Below are 27782 nucleotides of genomic sequence, written 5' to 3' on the forward strand. Positions count from 1 at the left end.
TTGAATTTCAATTTTGAAATTGTAGTGAAAGTTTTGGGTGTTTACCGATAAAGTTGCCGTTTACTGTACTGAAAATGCAAGTCAGTTTTTATTAAAAAAAAATTCAATCAAACAAAGTATGCATATACCTTGCCAAGGCAAAGCATACCTTAATGCGTTCTTCTTGTTGGCTATCATTCGGTTCGTGCGGCGGCCATTCCTAAATTTTCGGTAGCTAATTTGACGCAAATGGACCAATGTTGCTTTGATGCTAATGTTAAAAACTACTAAATGCTGTTGACGGTCAGCAGTAGAATGAGTAACGTCAGCTCCCATTATCGCCTTTAAATTGCGGTTCAAATGACCGGTATAGTTAAACGGCAACTTCATAGGTATGTAAATACCTATTCAATATCTTAAATAAAAACTAAGTTCACTTTATTAATTTGTTCAACCAAGCAATTCAAATACGACAGCCGTTGGCGCGCTAACCATAAAAGCTAACAATCATTGCTCCGATTCTAAAGTACATAATTACCAAACAGTTAAATTTATTACAACGCCATCTATTGACGATTTCCGAAAAAGCGTTGACGTGCTTATTTCTGCAAGCTATCGCGATCCACTAGTCAGTACGGCGTAGAACGATATTCCCGTCTCTATTATGATCACTTTTGATTTCAATATGCGATGACGATGTCATACCTTAGAGATATACAAGGCAGCGTTCAGTATCGCATTCGTCCGTCCAGATTTCCTTAACTGACTGCCATCCTACGAATGTACATACAAATGTTACTCTCGCTGTGCTTCTCTCAACTCCTCGAGCGAGAGGGACGCGGCTTCATTTCACATTCAGCGTCATCAACGCATCTGAATGCGCGTTTTTTTTTTTGTCCCTACCTAAGCTGATAGCCTTGAGAGGTTATTTCAGCGTAACCTTAACTAGTAGGTGAGCTCACGTGGCTCAAACCGGAGCGATGCTAACACTGACCCTAGCAAGAGCAGTGCTTCGGAGAATCTACCACCGGATCGGAAACGCGACCCACTGAGAAGATCCGGCGAGAACCTCAGTGGGCTGTGTCTATGGGTTAATTCGCTCGTCGAGCCCTTCGTCACAAGCGACGGGTTCAACGAGGACGGTAAATGCGCATAGGTACGTAAAAAGTATATAAAAAAATCACGGATTTCAATAGATAGCATTAATATTCGTTTTGAAAATCTAACCAAACAAATTACTCCACAAGATAAGGTAAATCGATTTTAATACTTTTATTCTATTTTATGTTTTTATTGAACCGATGCCGAAAATAAAAATTAAGAATTATGTATTTTATATTAAAAAAAAGTACACTTTCTATTCAGATATATTTAAAAAAACAGGTTGATATTTCATATAAGTTTTGCAAGCATCTCGTGACATTTTGATTTCTCTGTCGTTTTTATTGTAAAAACAATTATTTCTAGTACTTTAATCCAGACAAACGCTACCAATATTTAAATAAGCTTCTAATTGTACATACGTTGATTACTTTAACTGTGTATTTTTATGTATTTAAACGCATTTAAGTATGAAATTACTTCCACGCTTTGCTACTAGTATACATACATGCTTAGACTACAACATCAAAACGGATGAATATTTAAATTTAACATGGATTATCAGATTTTTGGAAAATGAAACAAAAATCGAAAAGTAACCAATCCTATTTTAAAAAAAATATAAATACGTTACACAGTGTACAAAAAAAAAAAATAATTAAAATATTAAAACTGAAAGTTAAACACCCTGTATTTATTGATTTAAAACTTAACACTAAAATGTTTTGCTCTATATTCAGATAATCCACGTCAACTATAAAAATACATCCCGTACGGCCGCACATTTCGACAATAAAACATACTATATATGTATATAATTTTTTTTAAACAACCATTCCCCATTGAAATTAAATCAACAAAACACGGTACAGACTATCGATGCACAGAACATTCTACCTCGAAGCGTAAGCCCTTTGGATCGTGAAGCCATTTGCAAGAATCCTCAAGGTTGGGAACTATTAGTTCTTGACTGAGGGGATCACGATTACGAAAATTGCACCTACCTTCATCGGCATCCTTAATTTTAATATCTCACTGTAATCTCTCAGGACATCGACCGGCACGTGTATCTGTTGAACAAAAAATAAACGCGGACTTTATTCTACACTGTTTATTTCTTAACAACTTCACACTACTGGTGGTAGGGCCTCTTGTGAGTCCGTGCGGGTAGGTACCACCGCCCTGCCTATTTCTGCCGTGAAGCAGTAATGCGTTTCGGTTTGAAGGGTGAAGCAACCGTTGTAACTATACTTGAGACCTTAGAACTTATATCTCAAGGTGGGTGGCGCATTTACGTTATAAATGTCTATGGGCTCCAGTAACCACTTAACACCAGGTGGGCTGTGAGCTCGTCCACCCATCAGAGCAATAAAAAAAAAAGTAAGCCGATTAAATAAAAACGAACCTTAACAAAATTCAGTCCATAAAGTCCCTCCGGCTCCTCCCTTTCTAATTGCAAGCCATCGTGCTCCAGATTCTGCTCAAAGATCCTCCTCTGCTCGTAGGCTTCGGGTGTGGTCGCGTCGTTCCTACCGCTCTCCCAGACCAGCACGTAGTCGATCGAACGAACGCCATCGTTGAACGTCAACGAGGGGTTATTGTTGATACCGCCCATAACTATTCTGTGAGGAAAAGTAAACTATGAATTAATTTTTAATTTTTTTAATTTTTATTCAACACTTGCTGACCCGGCAGACTTCGTAGCCTCAATCGATAAATAAAAGATCGACGGAGGACACATCAAAGGAAAAACAAAATTGTTATTTTTATTTAATTTCGAGCATTTTCATATTTATTCACCTTTTAAACCTTCTCTGGACTTCCAATTCAAGACCAAAATTAGCCAAATCGGTCCAGCCGTTCTCGAGTTTTAACGAGACTAACGAACAGCAATTCATTTTTATATATAGAGATAAATGAAAGTACATACTTGTTGAGCGACGTCAAAAAGAACTACCGCCAATTCACAAAAACTAGCCTCCGTCCCGAGAAGAACTGGCAAGAAACTCAGCAGCGGGCATGTTTTTTTTATTTTTTTAAATATTAAATTTTTTTTAAATATTCATTTTTACAATAAGTATTATAATGTAATAATTATTGCAATATTGAAATGCCCGGAGCGAGCAACTCATTTCCACTATGTGCAATATTTAGTTAACATTGCTCGAAGGATTGATTCTTAGGGTAGGTAGGTGTTAGTTAGACATTATGTGCGGATGATGATACGTGGTAGGTAGGGGCATGTCATTATTAGGTTGTACTAGTATAATTTTTCGTAATTAGACCGTATCAAGTGAACTTACTAAGGAAATTAGACAGTAATCACTAATCATAAAACCATTATATTGAATCTTTCCTCTGTCATTTAAACTACAAACATGTCGAGGGGTGAAGGCTATTTTATTTAGGCGATATTTCCCGTAAAGTCGCTTACAGACTACGCTATAATATAATAGCATCACTACATAGTATAAAACAAAGTCGCTATATCTGTCTGTCCCTATGTATGCTTAAATCTTGAACACTACGCAACGGATTTTGATGCGTTTTTTTTTAATAGATAGAGTGATTGAAGAGGAAGGTTTATTGGCATAATAACATCCATTAAATAGGGGAGAAATCAATAATAAATTACAGTTTCCGAAGCGAAGCGAGGGCGGGTCGCTAGTATAGTATATAGCTCATAGCACAACATTATCGCACACCATATTATCTACATTGTTAGGGACACGTTCACACTGTACTGTACTATATAATAATATTATTGGCTAAGTATAGGCTGCTATACTATATTATGGCACTGTAGTATAGCGTAGTCTGAAAGCAGCTTGATGCGTGTCATTTATCTTTGTAATTAAAGAAGCATTTTATTTGGTATTAGCATCAACAGTTCGATGTTTTTAATTGAACTTCAATTAAGTTTACTCTATTCAAATAGCTGAAGACGCTTTTTTGTTATGATTTATTTAAAAAAAAAAAAAAACTTTAAATGGCTCTCCTGTATTGTTAAAAAAATGTGCCTTAAACCAAATTACCTTTCACCCCTCGATGTTATTTGTCAAGACCCTTGACAAAACGCACGCGCAAGATCGCAGATTTTTTTGATCACAAAAATCATTTACTACAATAATGTTTAGTTTTAACATATGCGTTTTGGTTCGAAGGGCGGGGCAGCCGTTGTAACTATACTGAGACCTTAGAACTTATATCTCGAGGTGGGTGGCGCATTTACGTTGTAGATGTCTATGGGCTCCAGTAACCACTTAACACCAGGTGGGCTGTGAGCTCGTCCACCCATCTAAGCAATAATATAAAAAAAAAAAAAATAACAAATCTATTTAGTTTAATAATGAATATTGACGTTCATAAAACGAACGGTATTTGTTAGAACTGATATAAAATTTATCTCCGGAACAGTATAATTAATTATGTTGATTGCCTAAAAGTCCTTCGGAAACCAGATTACAAAAAAACTAATGACTTTGTATAAATATATTTTTACGTTCCACATTTAACAATCTGCAGTAATGGTTATACATAAGAGCCTATAGACATCTTGGTTCGTATAGCCATTGACCAAAATGTAAATTTTGTCATGTCATTTACTTGTGGTAGGACCTCTTGTGAGTCCGCACGGGTAGGTACCACCACCCTACCTATTTCTGCCGTGAAGCAGTAATGCGTTTCGGTTTGAAGGGTGGGGCAGCCGTTGTAACTATACCTGAGACCTTAGAACTTATATCTCAAGGTGGGTGGCGAATTTACGTTATAGATGTCTATGGGCTCCAGTAACCACTTAACACCAGGTGGGCTGTGAGCTCGTTCACCCATCTAAGCAATAAAAAATAAAAATAAAAAAACACACTTAAAAAGTAATACGACTATTTTATGATGAATAGTTTCCAAATTCTCCTTGCAGAATCGATATGTTACGTCATTTGTCAGTATCATTTTACGTAGTCAGGGTCACTAACCACTAGTCCAAGGAAACGATAAATGACATTGATATTAACAACACAAATAAACTACAATAACACTAAGGAGTGAATCACGGCAAATTAAATACATATAGTTAATTACACAATATTTGTACCAATTTACTAAACATTCATTGATATCTCAATGTAACGAATTTAAATCAGTAGTGAATGCTTAAATTTTATTGCTTAGATGGGTGGACGAGTTCACAGCCCACCTGGTGTTAAGTGGTTACTGGAGCCCATGGACATCTACAACGTAAATGCGCCACCCACCTTGAGATATAAGTTCTTAGATCTCAGTATAGTTACAACGGCTGCCCCACCCTTCAAACCGAAACGCATTACTGCTTCACGGCAGAAATAGGCAGGGCGGTGGTACCTACCCGCACGGACTCACAAGAGGTCCTACCACCAGTAAAAGGTTATGAGTTTTGAGTTTAATGACTTCGACTTAATTCCTCAAGGTGAACGACAGTCGGTATTATCCAGTTAACATGTTTCGTATGAGTTCACAATTACACACGTTTAGAAGTACGTTAGCAAATTATTAAATCTTGTTATTAACAAACGGAAATGATCACGTTCAATACTATCACCGGTTTACCGGACTGGACACCAGAAATTTGGAACGCCTTGTGGTGACCGGTAAAATAGGGGGGAAAAAGCCTAGGGGTAGAGGTCCCAAACGATGGTCGGACCAAATAGTGGAGGAACTGGGGATACCTGTCAGCGACGCACTCCACCAAGCTACAAAACGGGATCGATGGAGACAGCTGGTTGATGGAATCGAACGGAGTCACGATCCTCAGCAGTGAGGGACCGACCGAAGAGAGAGAGAGACCGGACTTGAATAACTAATCAAAGGTAAAGGTACGTTTTCACTTAGGACCACCAGTATTTATTTATTGGCTAGCGTTACAAAAATAAATACACCCTTAAATTTTAAATTTGTTTTCTAGTGTCGACTTTCGTGGCATCTTTTTTAACCGACTTCAAAAAAGGACTCTCTCTCAATCGACTGTATTTTTTTTTTTTTGTTTGTTACCTCAGAACTTTTTTAACTGTCTAGTACCTCGGACTGTACAATACGACTGAGTTCAAATTGCAATTTAAATGACAGCACCACTTCATTGAATTTCGAGAATTGGGTGTACCGTTTCTTAACGTTGGCAGTACTCATAAAACAGAAGAAAATTCTGAGTCGGAATTGTTAAAGTTATGAATCTTTATGACCCTTGTATCTTCATGCGCAAAGCCGTTAACTCCACACCCCACAAAGCATACAATTATGCACAAAACACCAACATAGATACAGGAAAAAAACAAAACAAGAAACTTAGTATATACATACATACCTTTGTTATTTTTATAAGAAATGTTTACACAATAAACTAATTATAATTTAAGTTATTAGTTCGCTTAATAATAAGGAAACTATAAAGCAGTTCAAAGTTTTCCTCGTTTGTATTAATTCTCAAAATAGTAGACAGAAAACACGTCTTTAATACAAACCAGTCCAACCTTTGCTTGTCGCACTTGTGAAATACGTGAACACGTGTGCCTTTGCTGTGGGTAAAAACCCCGGGGGATCTTTTAAGCTACTTGCGTAGATACTAATGTCGTCACGATATAGCTAGCTCCATCGGAGCCTTGACGAAATGGTGTAAAAATGACAGGTGCTTAATGAATTGAGTTAATGATATAATTGCGAAACGTGTCTGTCTGGTGTTACTCACGAGCAATGGTTGGCGACGGGTTTGCCATTGGGTTTCGTTAGTTGGGGCTGACCGCAACCGACTTCTTCGGCAGCGCGGGTAGAAGCTTCGCTACCGTTGTCCCTGCAAACGTTGTATAATTCGGGACAATGGAAACTATTTTTGTTTTTATATCACACTTTGCTACGACACGTTTGCTTCGAGTTTCCAGTTCCCAACCCTACGCCTTCAATAGTTTTCATATCACTTGATAAGATCAACTAAGGCACCTTCAATAATTACTACTGCAGCCGAATGACTTCCGGTCATACATATTTATGTGCTTATTTCTAAAATAACAATTTTTTTCATTGTTAACGTTACGAAAAACTGTTGACTTTGATTTGAATGACTTGAGAATGAAAACTTGAAGCATACTAGTACCAAGCCAAATCCACAATAAGTTACGGGCGCGTATTAGCCGGATGACAGAGGCCGAACCGTTTATTAAATACATATAATAATTTCGCACGCATGCTTTTGTCACCGGTTGTTACACTCCTTTGGATGATTAATTCATGAAGAAGACACGAAATAACGACACTTCATACACAAGAAAAAATGTACATCTGGGAGTCGATGCGTAACATATAAATTTTATGTAGGAACTAGAAAGTGATAAATTATGTAGGTAGGAGAATCTTTAGTAGTTTCTGCCGATTTTGCAACTCGAAGACATGATTAAAACTACTTTTGAGATTTAATCTCGGTTTAATCTTAATACTACTTCTACTACTATTACTGATATGGTTTATTTTTGTTATTTTAGGTTTATCGAGAAAGAGTTCACTTTAGTCTCGGATATCGTTTCTAATTTTATATTTGTCTAAAAATAATGACTCAAGCGAAAACTCTGTCAAAATAGCATTTCTATGATGATCAAGTTGATGAATGATGAAGTTAGTCGTCATTTCATTGATGTAATTAATTTTCTAATTAAATTATTAATTTAAATAAGCTCTATCGAGACAATATTTTAACAATCACAGAAACCCTAAAATCTGCGAAACCCAAAGGAATATAACATCTAAATAACGCACGATTGAACGCATTCTTAACTCACAACACTTTCAATTCATATTCATGAATTATTATTTTTCAGACTTACAAATCCATTTTTATGAAATTTTTATTTTCAGTTGAGAAATCGAGAGGATGCAATTGTACCGTCGATGGTGTTATCTCGTTGCCAATGTACGGAAGCAAGATCTGTGGGTAAAGACTGTCTGGAAAATGTCAGGTTTTATGTACACAATTTGTCACGACAACAAAAAGTTAACATATCGAAATACATCAGTGTGTTTAATTCGAGTTTTTTAACGTTCTCGATAGCGTAAAAGTTTTTTTTACACTCCAATTTGTATAAGTTGGAACGTTTGCCTACGTTTGCCGCTAGGGGCGCTGTTCCAACTGCATACAGATTTGAGTTAACTTTTACGCTATCGAGAACGTTAAAAAGCTCGCACTGAGCACACTGGGCTTGTGAGCGCGAGTACGTTTACGTAGAATAAGTTTTCCTCATACAAAGCAAGGCTTTATCAACAAACGGATGCTTTAACACGGTCACAATTTCAATGTTCTCTCAGCTGTTTAATTTCAATATGTTGTTTGGAGTTTGCGCGAAATCTTAATATCATTGATGGCAAAAAGTGGATAGCTCTTTCGGCTACATTTTTAATGATGTTAGTTTATAGTACTTTTTTCTTCCACAAACAAAATTGGATATTAACAGGGTTTCAAATTTAATTAAAGATGGCGACTTCGATTGAATTTATACAGACTTCAAGCAAACAAAACTCGTGGAGTCTTCAGATCGACTATGATAATGAAATAGGAAATACTCTTAATCGACTTTCTTACTAGAAAAACTAAGGAGTCATTACGCGCATTTACAATTGAAGTGACTTAATCCAAAATTCTTGTTTTATGGCAGACGGCCAAAAATGCGTTTGATTTAAAAGAGACGACAATAGTACTTTGTCCTTTTCTAGACTAAAAGAGACTTTTTAATTTTATGAACTGATCATTGTTATCCTGCCCTTCTCCCAGTCACCTGGGGTCGGCGAAACATGTTTTCTCCTTCCATACTCTTCTATTATATACCATTTCTTCGCTCACTCCCCTCTTACTCATATCGTCTTTCACGCAATCCATACATTTCTTCTTAGGTCTACCTCTTTCTCTATATCCTTCCACATTCATAGTCAACATTCTCTTACCAACCTCATTTTAATTTCGTCACATCACATGCCCATACCATCCCAAACGCGCACTTCTCAGCTTCTCTGTCACAGGTGCCACTTTCAAACATCCTCTAACATATTCATTCCGTATTCTATCCATTCTCGTTACTCCACACATCCATCGCAACATTCGCATCTCTGCTGCATGCAATCGCAATTTTATAAACTGATAAAAGACATATTTTTAAGTCGTTCAAAGTATAAAACTTACTGTCTTAAAATCTTTAGTTACCTACGCCACTTCAATTCTAATGGTGCGATTTGTTTAGTACCGACGACTTTAAAACATCATTTGTTTTGTCACAAAATTCACGCGTGAACATCGTATCTTCCGTCTACATCGGCAGCGCTTCAAAGAAACTATTGTTAATAAAACCATTTATGAGATCATACAAGCACACAATTGTTTTATAATTAACGCTTATTCTTGTGTACAAAATACGTCACCGTTCTTTGGATTTACAACTAAACCGAAATAAAGTAATAATTAAACAACATTCTGAGATCAAAATGGCCGGAATTAAATCAGTACTACAATAGTTAAGTAACAACGTGCCAATCACTACTAAATTTATTTAAATCATTTTAACAGTTGGACCACTACTTAATAAAAAGCTACTGCCGTAGTTCATACAGTGTCACGTTGGAACTGTTTCGCTAAATAATAGTTTAGTATGACGGTGTTAATGATCGTTAAGATTTACGATTTCAGATAATAAAATTGAATCTTCACGCAATTGGTATCGTAAAGTATGCGGAGCCTTTGGACCAAATAGCGTATTTATTAACCTTTAATGTTACTTTTTAATTCTGATGTAGGTTGATGAGGACCTATGTTAAGCGTTTGGGGTTATTGGAGCCATGATGTGTTGAAGTTCCAATTACATTGAAACAGCGCTTATCCTATCTATAAACATAAGTATAGTGGTATATCGAGGGGTGAAAGGCCATTTGGTATAAGCGACATTCCGCTTAATACGCGACATTTATCTTTGTAATTAAAGGTGCCTTTTTATTAGATATTAGCATCAATAGTTCGATGTTTTTAATTTAACTTCAATTAAGTTTACTCCATTGAAATAGCTAAAGAAGTTTTGTATTGTAATATTTTTTTCAAATTTTAAAATCTAAATTGCTCTCCTGTAAAGTTGCAAAAATGTCGCTCAAGCCACATAGGCTTTCCCCCCTCCATATATAATATAATATAAGGTTTTAGGTAGATTATTAAAAAAAAATCACAAAAATCCCGTTGGATAAATCTATTAATCCTGTAATGTCTGTTATAAAAGTCAAATTCTGCCTTATGACAAAAGACAAGACAAATGTAACAGATCATATTTTTGAGCTCGGTGCTAAGTTGAATATAAAATCGCAAAATGATTCACGAACACGGTCATGACTCAAGACAATTCGCCAGACTAAGTTCGATGACATACAAACACATGATACAGGCAACACAAACACATGCAAAGTATAAAGATCGTGCAAGCATAACCATTTTGAGCTTCCGTAAGGATGTGTAGCAGTTCAGTTGTGAGTCTAAGCTCACAAATCGAATACAATCAAATTGACAAGTTTTTATATGGATTTCGTTTTTAATTAACAATTTTTTTTTATTGCTTATATGGGTGGACGAGCTCACAGCCCACCTGATGTTAAGTGGTCACTGGAGCCCATAGACATCTACAACGTAAATGCGCCACCCACCTTGAGATATGAGTTCTAAGGTCTTAAGTATAGTTACAACGGCTGCCCCACCCTTCAAACCGAAACGCATTACTGCTTCACGGCAGAAATAGGCAGGGCGGTGGTACCTACCCGTGCGGACTCACAAGAGGTCCTACCACCAGTGTTTATTGGTAAGTTGGACTCCAGCATCGATGTCGCTATCCACTGAGCGGAGGACAGGAAGTAATGGAGGAAAATAGTCCTAACCAAAGTGCTCCGTAAACTTCGATCAATAATACTACTAGATTCGCGATTAGCGCTTCAAAAACGGCCCGAAAAATAAGACCACAAATAAATTTGTGGTCTTATTTCAATTTTTTCTTATTTCAATTAGTATGGTCCAATCATAGCCAACACTAAGACGTCAAAACGCTGCACTGCGCGTTCAAAAACTGAGTAAAAAACCACCGTAACACCAAGGTTTTGGAAGGAATATCTTTTTTTGGTAAATTTATATTATTAAGTGTTTTTCATAAAATAATAAACACAATTATATTGTAAATAAAACACAATTTACGAATATTGTAATTGTTTGGCCAATGTTTGCCTCAAGGCACCAACTATTGTAACAAACATCACCTATTCTTGAACAGGGAATGCATAGAGTAGTTTTGTTATTTTATAATGTTATTTTTGTTTGTAGATTTCCTAGTTGCCCCTTGTCGCTGTGCACAATGGATATATATTGTCGCGAAAGAAAGAGGAGAAGAAATATAGAACCCTTATAAAAATTCTAGAATTGTTCAATGGTGGTGGCAAATCAATGCAAAAAAGTATTAAAAAAACTTTATATGTATGTGTAAATATTTTAAGCGTATATGCTGAAAAGGATTTGTTTTCCTGGGGAAACGAACACAGCCATAAAATAAGCCTAAATTAAACTGATTATAGAAAAATTCATTGATATAAGATTACATTATATTTGTAAAAAAGAAACCGCTCATATAAAAATGACTTCTAAAAGACAGCTTTATAACAAACTGAATCTGTAAAGGTAATTAAACCTACATTATTGTTTTAATTACTTCTGTATAAAGAATACGTGGAAAACATGTTTCGTGTTTCCTTTCATATTTTTTTTACTTTATTCAATTTTATTTTTTATCACCTATTTGTTGTAATAGCGGCAATGTAAAATATTATCTACTACTTTTTTGAATCGGTCAAAAATAGTTGCGACCATACAAAACAAACCTAAACCAAATATGTATATTCTGCAACTCTATGTCTTTCAATACTTACTGTGTTCTGAGCATTGAAATGTAATACCAAGAACTACATCTAGTTCCACAATACAATAAGCACGAAATTTTAAACAAATATTTTTAACCTTATAAATTAGGTTTTATGTATCATTTTAGAATAAATATTTTTGTACTGATGACTTTTTATGTTCAAGTGACATTTTAAATTTATTCCTTAATATTCTTTTTCTGACGAAAGGACCTAAATACATATATTTTGCAATGGTAATTAAACTTTATGCTTAAGTATTAAGGTTTATAATAAACTGAAGTCGTTAACATTATTAAACTTTTTTCTAAGAAATGAAGATGTTTTCGTGTCTGCAAACGTGGCCACTGGAGCGTCTTATTTTTGTTCCTGATCCTTAATCTAGTACTATTATTGATCGAAGTCCGTAAAGGTCATAATTCTCAGCACACAGGAACACGACGCACGGAGGGAGGATTGGTAAGTTGATGTTGTTCGGAACGGATTATGAGAATTGTACGCTGACATCGCTTTTTTTCCTACCTATTCTACCTATTTAGTAACCTCGAGGGGTTATAGATTCACAGAACGAGTAAGTGACCTCACTGGGCTCTAACCAGAGGACGTTGCTAACACTAGTCCTAGCAACAGCAGTGCTTTGCAGAATCTGCTACCGGATTAGAAACGCGACCCACTGAAAAGATCCGGCGAGAAACTCAGTGGGCTGTGTCTGTGGGTTAATTTACTCGCCGAGCCCTTCGTCGCTAGCGACGGGTTCGACGAGGACGTGACCGGTGCTTGAGGGACCTAAAGGGATCTAGAGATGATCCGGGGATGATGACAAGACATGTTTCGGACGACTTCTTTGCGTGGCCCCGTCGTCTGGATCGAATAGAATTTTTCATATAGAGTAGAAATACCAAAAGAATAAAATCTATGTATAATAAAGTATTAATTATTTTGCTATTATTACACAATGTAAAAATTTAATTAATTACATTCGAATTCCCGACCCCTGAGGGACCACGCTTGATAGATATAAATTACTCAATGTTGTCATTAAAAATTAATTAGGACGAATAAAATTCATTTACAAATTACATATTAGTCAAATTATCAACCCCGTGGGTCGGTTGCCTACACTTGCGGGGCGTCAACTCAATACTCATCTATGTGTAATTTAATAAATTATAGTTTTTTTTTTTTTTGAAACGAAGTTCCTTATGAGACGTTGCGGAGGGGTACCATAACCGGGAAAAAACGTCCGTAACATAAGATTTTTATTAGTAATGCACACAGTGTACGACTTAACTTTGTAATAACGTACAAAAAATAACATATTTTTTTAACATTCATTGACCACGATCTCAGAGCGTTCGTTTGCGCAATACACTAACTCTTATGCAAACAACCGTGAATAAAGTGTACCACAATAAGTTCGCACGTTACCGAGTGACCGTGGGTTGTTGCGAAACCTCCAGTTTTATTTTCTTTATACCTCGAATAGAACTTAAAATTAATATTTTTATAATAAGGAACTTCGTTCCTATCCGGTGTACCACGACACCACACATCTTTTTTTTATTTAATTCTAGTTTCGATCGATGCTGCGGGGTAGTCAATACGACCCTCAGTAATGAGGAGAATTACGCAATGCGGAAGAGGAGGGTTTATTTTTTAATATTCTTATTTTCCAAAGGACTCAAATGCGTTTTATAAATACAGTAACTTGTTCTAGATTATAATAAGCGTTAATATAATCTCGAGGGGTGAAAGGCAATTTCGTTTAAGCGACATTTTTTCAATTTTACACGAGAGCCACTTAAAGTTTAAAATTTGGAAAAAAAATATAATAACAAAAAAAAACTTCTTCAGTTATTCGAATGGAGTAAACTTAATTGAAAAGCAGTTAAAAAAAAGGGTGCGTGTACTTATGTACGCGCGTAAGAAGTTACACTTTATTTTTATTAAATCTATTTCTTTTTTTTATTTAAATTTTAATCAATTTGAAAAAAAATCGATTAAACAGCATCCTCAAACACGCATATTATACATCCCTTTTCTTGACATCGTATAAATTCGGTAATTCTCGGTACGGTTCGGAAAGTTCACCTGCGGCTATATTCAGACTCGCCAAGTCGGTCGTATTGTAATGAGCGATTTAGTGGGCAACTTCATTCTGTTAATTTTGTGTCACGGTGCGCGCGCATCGTAAAATTTCACTCTCATCAATATTTCATAACGCGACTAAAGAAGTATAACCTCAATAATATCAAACTGCTGATGCAATTTGGTAACTGTATTATTACAAAGATAAATGTCGCGTATTAAGCGAAATGTCGCTTAAACCAAATAGCTTTTCAACCCGTGATATGATGAGATGAGACAAGAAAATAACCTACCTCAATTTTTAATCCTTTTTACCGAATTTCTGTAACACAGCGCAACTAATCTCGTGCCCAATTTACTGGTGGTAGGACCTCTTGTGAGTCCGCACGTGTAGGTACCACCACCCTGCCTATTTCTGCCGTGAAGCAGTAATGCGTTTCTGTTTCAAAGGTGGGGCAGCCGTTGTAGCTATACTGAGACCTTAGAACTTATATCTTAAGGTGGGTGGCGCATTACGTTGTAGATATCTATGGGCTTCGGTAGCCACTTAGCAACAGGTGCCACAGGCAATAAAAAAAATAAAAAATCTACGTACTTATAACCAGAGGACACACCACAGTGCTGAGCCAAAAGCGTCTTACATTTTATATTCAGTGCGTAAAAATAGTGATAATGAAGAAGGTAATTTTAAATTCTACAGCAGTGTAAATACGAATGTGACCTAAATAATTTTATCATTATTTATACAAACTCATAAAGGTCCGTTAATATTGATTGTTTACTAAAGTTTTACTTAATAAGGATTTAGTGTTCCAAAATAAGGGCGGTTAGTATAATTATATTTTTTGTATTGCGATTCGTGTGTGTATCTTTTATTTGTTATTTATATGTATTTGGTCGTTATCGAATCACAATGTTGAATTTAAAATAAGTTAATAACATCATTATTATACATATTAAAAATTTCGACCATAAACAAAAAACGAATAATGGAACTTTTTGCAGTACGATATCAAAAAGAAACCTAATTTAGATAACCCTCAGACACAGCCCACTGAGTTTCTCGCCGGCTCTTCTCAGTGGGTCGCGTTTCGGATCCGGTGGTAGATTCAACGTTAGCAACGTTAGCAACGTCGTCAGGTTTGAGCCTCGCGAGCTCTTTTTTTTTTTTTTCCTACCTAAGCTGGTAGCCTGGAGCGGCTATTCCAGCGTAACCGTAACTAGTAGGTGAGCTCACGGGGCTCAAACCTGACGACGATGCTAACACGAACCCTAGCAAGAGTCGTGCTTCGCAGAATCTACCACCGGATCGGAATCGCGACCCACTGAGAAGATCCGGCGAGAAACTCAGTGGGCCTCGCGAGCTCACCTACTAGTTAAGGTTACGCTGAAATAGCCTCTCAAGGCTCTCAGCTTAGGTAGGAAAAAAAAATAACCTTTTAAATAACAAACAAAATTAAATTAGTCATGATTCATTCCGTAATTAAAAATTTTAATGGGCACGTAACAGTTATAACTTGTATAATGATATATAGGTTTAAACATACTTTGATGGTGCATTGATAAACCAGTGCATGACAACACAAAACATTAAAACTCACCGGTCGGTATTCATGTCTTGGGAGAGGTTGTCTTGGTAGTTGCTTAGCACTGACATCGCGTGGATGTCACCGATCTTCTCTTGAGCCGCCTTCTCCGTCTGTTGCCAACGACACGGCTTTCTTAATCACATTTCATTTTGTGACTGCAATAACTTAGGGTTTCTATTAAAATTTAATTTAATCTTGCCGAAGTATGTAAATATTTGATACGAACAAATTTTATTTGCAAAACTAAACTCGGTTATGATTCAAAAACGTATTTGAAAAAAAAATAGAGCTAGTAATTGTTAAAATGCTAACGTAGCGAGAGTGCGACCAAAATAAATGACTAATTTCGAACACTTCAAGAAAAGTGTTGACATCGGTAATAGGGGCGAACGGCACACGAGATAAGAGAAGCAATTCTCATTTAGGATACATTTCTGTAGCATACATTTCGTTTTCCTCGTGCCGAATTGTTCTTCGGCCTCCTCAATGCCACATCGTACATCAAATAACAGATAACTTCCACTAAATATCTATACATTGCCAAGAGAAAATTGCATTTAACCGAGCGGTGTACGTAACCACCGACCTTGGCTCAGCACAAGACTGAATCATTTTGTTTGATTTAACAAGATACCTGCGATCGCGCTCACCTACTGTCATCACATCTTAAATTATATAATTAATTTTTCAAGCACATCACATTAAGTCTAGGAACATTGAACTATGAACGTATTCACTATTTGACTACGTAGTGTTCAATGCTAAATATGTGCAAATTAAAGTAAATAACACACGCCCGGCGTTCGCTAATGACGGCGACACAACGGGGAATGGTATTTAGAATTATTTTTATCATTATTCGTGGGTTCAAAATGACAACGACAAGTGTTCACACACGTGTTTTAATGTTTTTATTCACCTACCTACCAAAGTTATTTTAATTAATTTTGTCTAGTGTCAACGTTGAATCATATATTTGGCGCATTGAACTGGTAAATAGCAATTGATGCACGGTTTGCGCTAACAAGGTTATTTCCTCATCCCCCTATACCTCAGTGGTGGGTGAGGAAAACGTGTATTTCCGTTGTAGTTAATTTTAGTTTTACTACCGCCTGTCTGATATCAATACTATTTAGGAATGCTTTGGATTTTCAAGGCGGGTTAAGTGCACCAATAATGTGAAACTGAAGATAATATTGCGGATGTGTGATAAGAGGAAATTATAATGACGCTAATTGCTAGAGGAGGCCGATGCTTAGTTTTATGGTAATGTACACATATTTAATTACATATTTAATTTATTATCATAGAAACAATTTGATTGGTTCAAACTCATAATATATTATGCTTTACTACAAATCACAAGCACCGACAAACAATTCACTTATATACGTAGGTACATATAGCGTAAAGGCGAACTTGGCCTACGCTTGCAGCTAGGGGCGATGTTCCAACTGGATACAAATTAGAGTTAACTCTTACGCTATCGAGAACGTTTAAAAACTCGCACTAAGCACACTGGTATTTACGTTAAATGTTGTTTCCCTTAGTGCACACCGAGCATACACCATAATTACCTAATTCAATTATCTTAATTAACTGAATACCTCGGAGAATTAACAAAGATACTTTTCGAATTTAATACGTTTGTAAATTCATCCACAATATGTATGCCTTAATAATCATTTGATTTGAAATTAGTATTCCCATTATGTTAAAAAAATACAGGTGACGTTACTGCACAATGTCATAAGAAAATGTAATCTACTGCTATGACTATTAAAAAAAATATGTTTGCTCTTTGTGTATCGATATATATTATTTTGATATCGTTACTCATTAGCGTCAATTGGTCTCTCAACCTTGAAGTCTCTGAATCTAGATCAGACACTGCTGTTAGGGCGCATTGTGAATATGAATGTTTTGAACCGGACCACCGGATTGTCCATTATTGACGCGAAGTAAACATTCAGTTGCTGTTTTAAAGATTTTTTCCCGACCTAACCGCTGATATCCTCCTCAAGGGGCTATCCCTGGTACGCACAGTTTAGTAAGTGAGCTCACGGTGTTCAACCTGGAAGAACTTCCTAAAACTAGCCCTAGCAAGGACAGTGATTCACTGAAATCTACCAGTTTTTAGTTAGTGAAGTCAATCAATCTTTACTGGTGGTAGGACCTCTTGTGAGTCCGCACGGGTAGGTACCACCACCCCGCCTATTTCTGTCGTGAAGCAGTAATGGTTTCGGTTTGAAAGGTGGGGCAGCCATTGTAACTATACTGAGACCTTAAAACTTATATCAAGTTGGGTGGCGCGTTTACGTTGTAGATGTACATGGGCTATATAGGTCCGGTAACCACTACACACCAGGTGGGCTGTGAGCTCGTCCACCCACCTAAGCAATAAAAAAAAATCAAAATCAATACATTTCAAGAATTCCAAGAGTGAAATTGATTCGATTTATACTAGGTAAGTAGCTGTTCTCATTACGTCACCATTCCAAACTGCAAATATGAGTGGGAACAATCCGATAGTGTCACTCTGAAAACTTTATGTTAGTTATCCTTTCATCAGTTAACGATAGTGTCACTTTGAAAACTTTATGTTAATTATCCTTTCATCAGTTGACGATAGTGTCACTTTGAAAACTTTATGTTAATTATCCTTTCATCAGTTGACGATAGTGTCACTTTGAAAACTTTATGTTAATTATCCTTTCATCAGTTGACGATAGTGTCACTTTGAAAACTTTATGTTAATTATCCTTTCATCAGTTGACGATAGTGTCACTTTGAAAACTTTATGTTAATTATCCTTTCATCAGTTGACGATAGTGTCACTTTGAAAACTTTATGTTAATTATCCTTTCATCAGTTGACGATAGTGTCACTTTGAAAACTTTATGTTAATTATCCTTTCATCAGTTGACGATAGTGTCACTTTGAAAACTTTATGTTAATTATCCTTTCATCAGTTGACGATAGTGTCACTTTGAAAACTTTATGTTAATTATCCTTTCATCAGTTGACGATAGTGTCACTTTGAAAACTTTATGTTAATTATCCTTTCATCAGTTGACGATAGTGTCACTTTGAAAACTTTATGTTAATTATCCTTTCATCAGTTGACGATAGTGTCACTTTGAAAACTTTATGTTAATTATCATTTGTCACATTGTCATTGGAATGTAATGGTTTTTTTTTTCTACAAAACTATCATCACGCATCTCTTCTACAATTCCATTTAAATATTTTTTAGTTAACTAGTAGCCTACGATCAAAAATGAATTGATTAAGTGCTACTAATATTTTCATGCTTTATCTTATCGCACACTTTTATTAAAGTAATAAATGTGATTTTATAATGAGTATTTGTTTAATGTTATAAACATTTAATTAAAATTGTGATTTGTATGAAATTTTCACAGATGAAAAGTACATTTTAGGTAAATTGTTTTGGTGTTTTTATTATCAAATGTTATTCCTTCGTCATGAAAGTTAATTGTGAACATTCATTATGTATATTTTCATTTGATTTGATTAAAAAAATTGATACCTACCTGCAGTATTCAAACACCAGTTACAATGCTGTACCAGGTGTCTATCTTTTAGGTCATGACACAACATCCATGTGATGTTAACAATAATAACTAATAAAATATGTTGTAGATGTAGATAAACATAAAAATTTCAAAAAGTAAACTTTTTTTCGATAAAATTATAGACTTACAAGGCCAAACATTAAATGCTCAAAATTTCAGTCAAACCATTTATTCAACTTTTTCTAAAAAAAACCCCTTGGATTCAACAGCAAATGTGATATGTGATTTTTAAAAAAGCCACCTTTGAAGGTGAGATGGAAACAAAAATTTAGTGGACTTGGGTCTTTCAATAAGTATTTTGTATTGTTTGTAATACCTTAAAATAATACCTTTTAAAAGTCCATAAATAAATTATCATTTTCAACTTCATACTTACAAAACTATCTTAACAGAACTAAATTTAAATGCCCAGGAGAGTGAGTCTCATTATAAGTGAATTTTATAACATGCCTCATTGAAATCTTTTCTCATCTAATTTCTTAAATCTTTACAAGTTTATTCATAAAAAAAAAAAAAAAAACATATTACACACAAACTAAACAGTAGAGTGTAGGAAACTGACAAAGTTTATTGTCATCTTATTATTCATTATAAAATTGAATTAGAGATGGTTGGGCCACATGTGCATAGACCCAACCAAAAATTAGACTACAAAGTCTAAAATAATCAACACCTCACCTTACAGCACCACAAGGATTAAGGGCAGCAGACATAAACAGTAAACAGATGACTTAAAGAAAACAGCCAGTACCCTGCAGCTGAGAACAACACCAAACAGTAAATAAACAAGTAAAGTGGGAACTGTTGGAGATGCTCGAATGCCCCAATGTTGCATGCTAATCAAGGGAATGCTGTGTGCCAAAATAATAATGATGCTTTAATAAATAATTATTTTAAGCAAATAGTTTTTGTATGCTCTATTTAGTACATAAAGCTTTTAAATTTGTATTGAACTCAATAACAATTGGCTGTACAGGATTAAAACAGCAGATGATCTTCTTGTTGACCAACAGTCTTATAGAGAAACCTTAGTTGCTAAAGATGTCAATCCCAGTAGATGACCACTACTGTCAACTTACACAACACATGAGCAAGGGTGCTAATATGCTTTGTTTTAATGTGTTTAAATTCTAATGTGTTTAAAATTATCTGTATACCATTGTATCCCATACAAGACAGATATTATAATAGGTACTACTACAGACTGATTTTCTTATGAGTACACTAACTATCTGTACTAATACTAATTTAAGGCTTGGCCTATAATCATTGCACCAAATACCTTTAACTATATCTCTGAAGATGTTAATGTACAGCGAAGAGATAATAAATAAAAGTCGAAACACTCACTTCGTGAAATGCATCATCTCCATCCTGGAAGAGTTGTTGGAATGCAAGGTCATTCCTCTGAGAGTCTGAGAGGAAGGATTCCGTTTCAGCAAGATCGGTCCTCTTGTGCTGCAGTTTAACACCACCGGCGTATATCGGAGTGGTTATCTTAGGCGTGAAGACATTCTCTTCTACTTTTACCAGCAGAGGCTTTGGTACGTCCTCTTCAAGCGATGGGTCTCCGTCGGACATCACAATTCACAATATTCACCGAGAACTCAGCGTCATGTCAACAAACACTAACCAGTCCGTAACTTCTCTCAGAGATTAGTCACACACAATAGAAACAATAAGATTTATCTCGAAATAATTTTCTTGGATACCTATTTATGAACAACGAACAAGTGAACGTGCGGCGGTAATACGAAAAATGACTTAAAAATACCCACAATTTTAATTATGTTTTTTAAACAGGCATATAGTAATCGGCAAACTTCTTGAGCAAATGACCATAGATTATACACTTCAAATGACCTTGACTGCGCAGAACCGAATTTTAGGTCACTTTGGTGGTGAGGGTGAGGCGCGACGGCAGGGGAAATCGTATCGAGCGCGTTATTGGTAGATCAGTCGAACCTTGCGTCCCGCACCGCGCCCTCATTCCGCTTGCTCCCAAAAGTACGCTTGCGTACAGTGGAAAGTCTATCGTTATTAATCGTTAAGTTATTTGTTATAATTGCTTGTGGACTTTGTTGCCATTGAATTGTTGAGTGTTTGTTGATTTTTTATAAAATATACACTATGCCGTGACAAACTGGTGTAGTACTTAAAAGAAAGGGTAGAAAATTTGTGTACGACGTATATTGCTTCATTATAAAACAGGGGATGAATGATATGGAAAAATTAAAACAGACTTCGGAAGCAACAAAAACATCAGTGAGTACTGTTAGGTGCATTATTAACGAAGCTAAAGGCTCTGGCTTGCTCGCCGTGTTTCGGACTCCGGGTAAGAAAAGATCAGGGAAAAAGAAAGTTACCGGAATGGATAGTTTCGTTCAATCTGTAATAAAAAGATGTAATCATAATAACTACATAACAAGCAGCGAAACTCCGTACCGTAGAAAGGCTTCGAAGAATTTAAAGAAGATATAAATTTTAATGGCTCGGAACGAAGCTTACGACGAATTATGAAAGAGCTAGGCTTCCGATGGAAAAAAAGAACAGAAAATAATCGGAAGCTGGTAAATGAAAAAAGTAACATTCGATTACTACGAATCGAATATCTTCAAAAAATAATTAATTATAGACAAAAAAGAAGACCGAATCGACCGAGTTGTAAACTACGCCGATGAGCCCTATGTCGACTCATCACGATGATAGCGACTCGGGTGATGAAAACAGTGATGATGATGATGGTCAAGATTATGATAACGAAAAAAAAATTACAAATACCAGCTTCGCTTTAACTGAACCAAGACATGGCAACAGCTCTAGTTTTGACTTAATAGAAGGAATATCTATTTTACCCCAAGATTAAATTATTACAATTATTAACCTATATGTTTTGTTGATGTTCTAATAAATATATAAATAAATACATATGTTGATTTTAATAATTTAATAGCATTATGACGCAGAGTAAGTAATGTTTTTGCACGTGAGTGTACCATGCGCAAACTTACCCCCACTACGTCAACAAATGCTCAAGAAGTTTGCCGGTTATTATACCTATATTTAATGATATGAACTTTTTTTGGAAACTCAATTTAGACTTTTTATGTACCGTACCAAAAGTCAAAGACTTCTTCCCCCGCCCGCTGTCTATAATTAAAAAACTTGTTCTTAAGTGTATGACCATTGGTGCTTACACTTTCTGACCAAATCTATGGTCAGTAAATCTGCACTAAGCAAAACATCTTCTGTCATCGTCTCTGTTGGAGTTTGATTATGCAGATACGGCGTTTGGATTTCTAATATTTTTTTTGTTTTAGATATTTGAGTTTTTTATTTATTTTATACCAGTGATTGGATTTCTTATTTATTGCTAGATAGGTGGACGAGCTCACAGCCCACCTGGTGTTAAGTGGTTACTGGAGCCCATAGACATCTATAACGTAAATGCGCCACCCACCTTGAGATATAAGTTCTAAGGTCTCAAGTATAGTTACAACGGCTGCCCCACCCTTCAAACTGAAACGCATTACTGCTTCACGGCAGAAATAGGCCGGGCGGTGGTACCTACCCGTGCGGACTCACAAGAGATCCTTCCACCAGTAATACTTTTTTATTTCCAGTCAACGTGATGCAGCCCGTGGCCGAGGAAGAGGTGGGCGTGGTGGCGGTCAACGTGTCCGAACGCGTGGTTGTAGTCGCCACCAAGCCCGGCCTTTGACCTCTGAATCGTAATTACCCTTATTTTTATAAATTTTTGTTTGTTTGTTTTATTGCATTGATGGGTGGACGAGCTCACGGCCCACCTGATTTTAAGTGGTTACCGAAGCCCAGATACATCTACCACTTTTTTGTTTGTTTGTTTTATTACATTGATGGATGGACGAGCTCACGGCCCACCTGATGTTAAGTGGTTACCGAAGCCCAGATACATCTACAACTTTTTTTGTTTGTTTGTTTTATTGCATTGATGGGTGGACGAGCTCATGGCCCACCTGATGTTAAGTGGTTACTGAAGCCTAGATATATCTACAACTTTTTACACAAGCTCATTTCATATATTTATTTTAATGCTTATACGCATTTCAGACTTCAATCGATGGTCATTGAAGAGTTGCCACCCGGCCAACCACAGGAGAACCCACGGCACCCTAAGAGGGTAAGGGTGCTCTCTCCTATGGTCGCGAAACACCCAGGGTGTGTATTCTGGTACTTTTAAATATATTTAAGTTTTTTAATAGCAAAACAGTATTTGTAGCTTTATTTTCAGATCGGAATTGTAGAGACCGGACCTTCCGACTTCGGACCTGGATGCTTCAGTGCCATCACCTGCCCTGTAACTATATTATTCAATAATATAACCTATTTAATAATATAATATATCCGCTATGAGCCAACTAAACAAAATATGGCGAGATCGAAACATACTCAAGAAGACGAAAGTGCAAATTGTTGAGACGCTCATTTTCTTAATCTTTTTGTATGGGGCTGAGACTTTTTTTTTTTTTTTTTCGGGTAGATGGCCGATCCTCCTACGAGGTCCCCGCGCAAAAGGAGCGCGCGGGGTATGTGAGACTCAACGGTCTGCATGGTGTTGTGAGCAGACCGCGGGCCCAAGGATTTTAGGAATGGGGCTGAGACCTGGATCTTGAAAGAGTCTGACAGGCGACGCACAGACGCGTTTGAGATGTGGTGCTGGCGGCGCATGTTGCGCATCCCTTGGACGGCTTTCCGGACGAACGCTTCCATCCTCAACGAGCTAAAACTTGACCAAAGGCTATCCACCAAATGTCTATATAGAGTGCTCCAATACTTTGGTCATATAGCAAGAAAACCCTCTGACAACCTGGAGAGACTCATAGTGACGGGTAAAGTGGATGGAAGACGATCCAGAGATCGTAGTTGGAAAAGATGGAGTGACCAAGTGTCTGAGTGTCTGGACATGAGACTGAGCCACGCACTTCACTGTGCCACTGACCGACATAAGTGGCTAAAAATTACAAAAAAAGGTCACAGGCGGGCGCATCACGATGCTCAGCAATGAGCGATCGACTGAAGGAGGAGGAGGAGGATAACCTATTTTATAAATAAATAATGAAAAATATACTACAGAAACTAAATTTTTGAGCCATTAAATTTATTAAATTTTTATTCAATAATTATTGGTTAGTTCAAAATCAAAGAAAAACTTGAATTTTGAGATGAGGTGCCTTAGTTGATTTTTTTATTTTATTTTGTACTCATTTCTTAAAACATTTTTTTTGTAGATACTTAAAATCCTGGGCCCAGCACTAGCGGGGCCAGCACCCCGGTCATGGAGCGGCCCGGCACTAGCGGGACCAGCACCCCAGCCACCGAGCGGCCTGTGTAAGTATACATTTTTTACACATGCAAATAAACATATTTTTATACGTTTTTTTTTTATATATGTTTTTAAATATTCTTTCTATTTTGTAGTATCCCTTCGTCCTCTCGACCTCTTCCTCCTCCTCGCGAAGACGAAATTATGGCTCTGCTGAATTATGGTAAGTACATTATGACATCAACCTTTTTATCAATACTCGCGAAAGTAAAATACCTATTAAAATCGAAACCATAACTAATAACTTTTTTCCTTTCAGGCAGCGAAGAGGACTCTGAGGGAGAGGACGAAGATATTCTGCAGCCGCCGTTGGTTCCCCGGTCGACCAGGATGTGGCTGGACGAAGAGGATGAGGAAGTTGTACCAGAAGCGTAGAGGCTTAGTATTAATTTGGAGTGGCCTCAACCTCTTCGTCCATCCACGTCTGCCCCAATGGACGCCTCACTGACGTCAACATTAGAACCTAAGGATAAATTTAAGTTCGAATGGAGAAATATATCGATGCCTCAAATAGAACCTCATTTAAGGCGAGAACCTTTCTCCGAAATTAGTGGTCCATCGGTTTATTTCGCGACTCCGTACGAAGCATTTATTGCCATATGGGGTCGTGAAATTATGGAAGTGATAGTCAAGGAAACCAACATTTATGTACAGCAGCTGGCAACGGTCATGTTGGCGAGTGGGACGATCGGCCCTCATAACCGGATTACTCGGATGGCAAGATACGAATGTAAACAAACTTTATACGTATTTTGCCATCGTTCTGGCTATGGGGGTGGTCATCAAAAGCCGTTTAGAGGACTATTGGAATACCGCGAGGGACATTTTTATACTCTGGGCCTCTCCGCGGAGATGTCATATGACCGTTTCCAGCTGTTGTCCAAATGCCTGCACTTTAATAACAACGAATATTGTGACATTACAATGTTGACACGACGCCAGGCCAAGCTCTATAAAATACAGCCAATAGTAGACCATTTAAATACAAAATTTGCGGAGCTGTACAATTTGAGTCAGAATTTAGCAGTGGATGAGAGTTTGACGATGTAGAAGGGCTGGCTTGATATGAGCCAGTTCATTCCTAACAAGACAGTGACAATTGGGATCAAAACTTATGAAGTGTGTGAATCGCAGAGTGGTTACCTGTGGCAGTTTGAAGTTCACGCAGGCCATGACATCTCGGCTTCACAGGACGATTCAATATCTGGCACAGTACCAGCTCTCGTGCTCAGACTTTTTAGTGGTCTTGAGCATAAAGGGCACACAATATGGATGGATAATTTTTATAACTCTCCAGCGCTAGCCCGAGAACTTAAGACCCACGGCTTTGACTGTGTGGGCACACTGTGGACTAACCGACAATTTGTGCTGTACGAATTGACGTCTCTTACAAAAAAGGATATGACAGTCGGTCAAGTGATGTACCTCGGGAGATGTGGATCTTTTGGTGTGGAAAGATAAAAACCGGGTGGCTTTTATTTCCACATACCATGGTCTCGCATCTGTTAGGTTTTAGGAAAGACTGAAGTCGACTGTCGCTTGCGATTATAATGTTTATATAGGCGAAGTAGACCCCAAGGACCAGCAGCTCGCGATGTACCCCATAGAAAGAAGAACGACAAGAGCTTGGTACAAGAAGTTGTTTAGAAGGCTCTTAAACGCTAGTGTCTTGAACTCACACATACTACACCAAGATCATTCGTTTTCACACCGTAAATTCCGGACGGTGTTGATCACTCAATTATTGACTAGACATAGAAAGCATCCTCCACCTAGCACACAACTCACACCAAAACAAGTGCATCGCCCGGCACAGTATGACATGATCAAGGGCGGAAAATCTGACCCCCTTAGGCGAACATGTATCGTCTGCTCCAAGCGGACTAATTCATATTGTAGAGCCTGTAACCAGCCAATGTGCACCTACTCCTGCTACGGGACACACCACGCCACACACTGACACTTTACCGCTCATTGACACTTTTTATACACACACGCGCACGCACACATACAGGGTATATAGGCACTAGTGTTAAAGATATTTCTATTGCCCTTGTAGCCAGACGAGCATACCTGATGGTGAGTGGTTACCATAAAAGTTGCGACGAGCATACCTGGTGGTAAGTGGTTACCGTAAAAAGTTGGTGGTTTGTTATTGTTACCATTCATATTGTTGCACAGTACTAAAAAATGCTGCATGTGTTGTACTTTTTTTGTTATTTGCCGAGTTATGGCCAGCGTCGTGTCAACAATGGAATTCACAATTAATTATTAAAGTTGGCACATAAATTAAGTATCAATTGGATCATTGTGGGTGTTGGGTTATTGTATTTCACAATTTAATATAAGTGCGATCTTTTAACTGTATGGTATCTAGGTAAGATTAATTGTAAGTTACCTAGTTGTTAAAATTTTTTTTCATCACCAAATCACTAAAAAACATGTTTATTTGACCTATCAATCAAATAGGTTCGAAAAAAAAGCCAAATAATAGGGATTATTTTTATTTTGAATAAGTCCATGAAGAAATCCATACTTATTGACCATTCGTTGTTATTTTTTCACTATATTTAGGATTTATTTTTGTTGGAATTGGTTGTCATTGGAATCAATGCCCAGTTTCATGTAAATCTTGAATAATTAATTATTATAGCACTTGCAAGCATATATTCTGCAAAATCTTAGTTTTTATGAGACACTGTTGTTTGTACTAATTTTGAGTGTCATATTTGAGACGTTCATATTCAAAATCTGTAAAATAAAACAAAGTGTCATTGCTTAAAATAGCTTGGCGATAAGCTCAAATTATTGTAAACAAAACATTCTTTGGCCCTGACGCCAAGAACATAATAAAAACAAATGAGTTACGAGAGCCACTCGAGAGACATTTGACGAGGGTCGTTTTTGTGTAAACACGTGCAGTATAAAAAGAATGTACTGGAACATGTGGCGGTTTGCCTTTTATTTTATCACGTAGGTTAGTTTGCTTAATAAATATATAATATTACATCCAGCAAGCGTTTTTTTTTTTTTTATCGGAAAATGAAAGTTAAATTTGAGTACCCCGTATTATTTTTATTAGAACTGTTAGGTGTAGTATTAGATATTACATAAAGAAATCTATCT

General features: G+C 36.7%; 1 protein-coding gene and 1 long non-coding RNA gene across 16 annotated transcripts in view; one reads left to right on the top strand and one right to left on the bottom strand.

The window, feature by feature from the left end:
- Positions 1–21132, bottom strand: part of LOC101744395 (anoctamin-1) — a 47752-nt gene extending 26620 nt beyond the window's left edge. Inside the window, exons 1-6 of one of the 13 annotated variants that reach the window (XM_038015705.2) lie at positions 20645–21131; positions 15708–15805; positions 6797–6898; positions 2486–2702; positions 2085–2150; positions 685–753 (exon numbers count right to left, since the gene is read on the bottom strand). In XM_038015705.2, the coding sequence (XP_037871633.1) occupies positions 685–753; positions 2085–2150; positions 2486–2702; positions 6797–6898; positions 15708–15805; positions 20645–20875 (783 nt within the window). In that variant the 5' untranslated portion in view covers positions 20876–21131. Of the gene's footprint in view, positions 1–684; positions 754–2084; positions 2151–2485; positions 2703–6796; positions 6899–15707; positions 15806–16140; positions 16301–16329; positions 16489–20644 lie in introns of those variants that run through there. The other 12 variants (XM_038015715.2, XM_038015714.2, XM_038015710.2 and 9 more) reach the window with 12 other exon arrangements.
- Positions 16403–27669, top strand: LOC105842945 (uncharacterized). 3 transcript variants are annotated; one of them, XR_009975076.1, is made up of 8 exons: positions 16403–16528; positions 16832–16961; positions 22918–23025; positions 23384–23491; positions 23565–23630; positions 23814–24661; positions 24752–24819; positions 24916–27669. It is a non-coding gene; the product is annotated as an uncharacterized LOC105842945 (long non-coding RNA). The 3 variants fall into 3 exon arrangements; XR_001140294.4 differs by lacking the exon at positions 16403–16528 and having other exon boundaries at positions 16535–16961; XR_009975075.1 differs by lacking the exon at positions 16403–16528 and having other exon boundaries at positions 16537–16961; positions 24562–24661.
- The last annotated feature ends 113 nt before the right edge of the window (positions 27670–27782 follow it).

Source organism: Bombyx mori, chromosome 15, assembly GCF_030269925.1.
Source record: "Bombyx mori chromosome 15, ASM3026992v2".
NCBI lineage: Eukaryota > Metazoa > Arthropoda > Insecta > Lepidoptera > Bombycidae > Bombyx > Bombyx mori.